General features: G+C 63.9%; 1 protein-coding gene across 1 annotated transcript; it reads right to left on the bottom strand.

Annotated features, from left to right (window-relative positions):
* Positions 1–920: 920 nt before the first annotated feature.
* On the bottom strand, positions 921–2,960 carry MNEG_10968 (hypothetical protein; the record flags this gene model as incomplete). Its single annotated transcript, XM_014040559.1, has 6 exons — positions 921–995; positions 1,155–1,231; positions 1,754–1,902; positions 2,308–2,392; positions 2,547–2,647; positions 2,806–2,960. 6 exons carry the CDS (start codon positions 2,958–2,960, stop codon positions 921–923), a joined length of 642 nt encoding a protein of 213 aa, XP_013896013.1.
* Between the last annotated feature and the right edge of the window lie 501 nt (positions 2,961–3,461).

The raw sequence follows: 3,461 nt of genomic DNA, 5'->3' as shown, positions 1-3,461 counted from the left end.
GAGCAGGTGTCATGGATGAATGGAGGCAAGCGCGGCCAGCGGTGGCAAGAGGTACGACTGTGAGAGTCTCCCGGGGGCCCTGTGTTGTGCTGACAAGCAAGCGAGCGAGCGAGCGAGCGACCGGCTGGCGGCCAGGTGAATGCGGCGTGCGGGCGATGGACGGGGCGTCTTCGAGCGATGTAGCCTCAGAATCACATTAATGCCCCTGCTGTCTGCATTGGTTGTCAGCAAGGCACCCTACAATCACCAGTCCAGGGATACATATGCTGCCACAGATATGGCCAGCAGTGTGACGTGAGCGCACCTCTTCCAGCCTCAACAGCTCATCTGCGATACCCTCGGCGCCACGCGCCGCCCCCCGCCGCCGCGCCTGCTGCCCCTGCTTCAGCCCCGCGGCTGCCCCGCCGGCCGCGCCCCGGGCAGCCGCGTCCGCGGCTGCCGCGCCGTCCTCGGCGGCGTCCGAGGTTACGGCGATCCTAAGCGATCTGGAGAGGTCGAAGTACTGCAGGAGGAGGGCGGTGAAGGCTGACCCTTGAACGGACTGGGGGTTGGCCAGCCTGGGGGTAGTCAGATAGAGCGGTGGTTGGGGTTTAGGTTGACTTGGGGGGAGGGGGTTTGGCTGTGTATACAGGATAAGGCAGAGCGTTGTGCGTGCAAACAGGGGGAAGAAAGCTGATGAAAGGGTCTCGGCTGAGGGCGACGCGAGGATGCGACCGCAGGTGCGCTCGGCCCGGGCCCACGCGCCGCGTATGCACTGCCGGAGCCGGTGGATGAGCGGCGCGGCGCCAGCACCGAGGCGGCAGGGGCGAGGCGGGGGCAGAGGGAAGGGGAGGGGGCCCGCAGCGGGGGCCACGCACTGCTGGCGGGGGCGATTGTCGACCAGAGCGCCAACAACATAATCAACAAATATCGAAAGTATCTCACAGCAGGGCGTCGGAGTCTGCCTTGGCTGCCAGTGCTGTCAGGCACTCCCGCTCCTCCTCAGCTTTAGGCGCCTGCGAATGGTGGGAAGGGGGAGGGGTGTAAATGCACCTGTGCTGCGGCCGCAGCTTCAGTCTATCGGCGCACTTCCTTTATGAATTGATGAAAATAACTCAGGTTGTGATGCGGCACCTGAACCGCTGATGATGGAAGCTCATCCGTCAGCCGCGCACCTCGTCCAGGAGCTTTGGCCCAAAGACCTGCACCAGCAGGGTCCCCAGGGTCGCGCAGATCAGGATGCAGATCACGCCTGGCAGATCAGGAGGCGGGTCAGGAGGCACGTCAGCTTGCAGATCAGCATGCGAATCAGGATGCAGGACACGGCTGATGGATCACCGGTGGCCGTGGCGGCGGCGGAGGTGAGGGGTTGGCAAACGGGGGGGCGAGACGCTGGAGAGGGTCACGTGAAGGTATGTGTGTGTATATGTGTGTGTTTGGGAGGGGGGTGATCTGGCGTAGCATGAGGGGCAGGGGGGGGGATGTTGCTCAGCAGGGTCAGCCACGTACGCGAGGGTGCAGGGCATCGCTGCATGGAAAGCCCACACAAGGTCATATGATCTGCGCCGACATGCATGCAGGTGGGGCCGGCGGGCCAGCTCGTCACAGCTAGCCGGCCGTCACGCTCACGTGTGTAGTCCTGCTCGAGCATTCGTCCGCACCAGTCAGCGGCAGTTCGCACGCATAATCCATCGTTTCATGCTTCATTTGTCCACAAAAGAAGGGCGCAGCTCCAAAGGGAGAGCGCGACTCGGTGAGAAAGGAAACCGCTCACCTGTGGTTTGGATCTCGTGGCCCCACTGCAGCCACTGGTCGTAGTCAGGGGCTCCTGATTTCAGGATCTTCACAAGGTGCAGCGGCGTGCCGCTGAGCACGGCCTGCACTGTCGCCTTCGGCGTCCACGCGACGGCAAAGAACAGGCGGCTGTAGGGGCAAAGCAGTCGATTTCGTGGCAGCGAGGCGTGCAGTGAATGAGCGCTCGCGCGCGTGAGGTGAATTGGGGGTTCACTTGGTAGGTAGGTGACTTGCGGACTGGAGCAGGTGGTGGCATGGGGCAGTGTCAAAAGGGTGGCCGGCCGCAGGAGGCAAGACAAGGCTCATGAGTGGCCGTTCCCGGCTAGCAGGTGCACCCAGGGAGCTTTTTCGTCATCGCCGTGCCAAGGGGCATCGCTTGCGTGCTGCGCTCCCGAGCGCCCCTCTGCCGAGGCGCAGATGCATGCGGTTTGAGAGCACTCCGTCGGGTTCGAGCGCCCTCTAGGCCCATTATTCCCCATATTGTCCAGGCGGCGTCTCGCTCATTCGCAGCGGCGTGTCTGCGCGCCGCCGCACCTGCGGAAACTGTACGGGTGGTCCCCGGCGCGGCCCTCCTGCCCGTACATTGTCAAAAAAGTCGCGATGACCCTCACCGCCAGCCCTGCACACCTCAAGCAGTTTTGAAACCGGGGATTTTCGGCGGTTTCAGAGGAAAACGCGGACCAGATTTTTTGAGCACGGATGCAGAGCGACCAGACAGCAAGCAGCTGCTGCCTTCAAAAAATGGCGATGGGGAGAAGGGGCGGCCGACGCACCGGTGAGGACGATCAACGCGGCGCGTGCGGCGACGCCGGCGGGCAGAGCGGAGAAGTTGATGCTGGCCCCGATGGTTCCGAAAATGATGGGCTCCGCCACCCTGTTGAGGGACAATGATTGGGAGGGGGTAATGCAAGGTGGCAGGGGGATTGGGGACGCGAGTATTCTGGGCGGCAAGCAGCCGGCAGACAAAAGAGGGTCTACGGGCAGCGTTGAGCGGGGGCAGGGGCGGTCAAACGGCTTGGTAGTTGCGCTCACCAGTCCCAGATCTCTGCGATCGCTGCCTCCAGATCATCGGAAAAGTGGGGCGCCGGCCCGAGGCCGAGCGCCGCGTGGCGGGGCCAGCCGCGGCGCCACAGGGCGGCGGCCACCATTCCCAGCACCAGCGCGCCCAGGGCGCCGCCAGAGAGCATATTGAAGCGGAACTGTGGCGAGCGTTTGAATGCATGGCACCAGAAATGTACGTACACATCAACTTTTTGAATGGCAATGCGGCGTCCTGTACCCGCAATATGTTGGGATGCTTCAAGGTGGTCGGAGGTTGATGCGGCAGCTCCGGCGGTCGCGATGAGCGTGCGGCCGCCGCTCGCAGGCTGCCTGCGTGCTGCGGGCTGTATTCATGGCACTCGTTGCACCCCCTGATGGCGGCTCCCTCTCTTCCTGCAGGCTCGCTGGCACTTCTGCAAGGCGCTGAAGGCGCCCCCAAGGTATTCGCGGCACCAACTTTGTCGCGCCCAGCCAGCGCCCCTGGGCATTGGGCGCCCAGACTGGTTACGGCTGCCACGGCGTAGCTGGTGCATGACAACTTGTTGTCCTCGCACACAACCAGCCCCCCCCCAACCAGCCACAGATGTGAGCAGCCCTTCCCCACCCCTCGAGACCCCACACCACCCCATCCCCGCGCCCACCAGGAC

This window comes from Monoraphidium neglectum (assembly GCF_000611645.1).
Source record: "Monoraphidium neglectum strain SAG 48.87 unplaced genomic scaffold scaffold02535, whole genome shotgun sequence".
Classification (NCBI taxonomy): domain Eukaryota; kingdom Viridiplantae; phylum Chlorophyta; class Chlorophyceae; order Sphaeropleales; family Selenastraceae; genus Monoraphidium; species Monoraphidium neglectum.
This window is presented reverse-complemented; position numbering and strand designations above follow the sequence as displayed.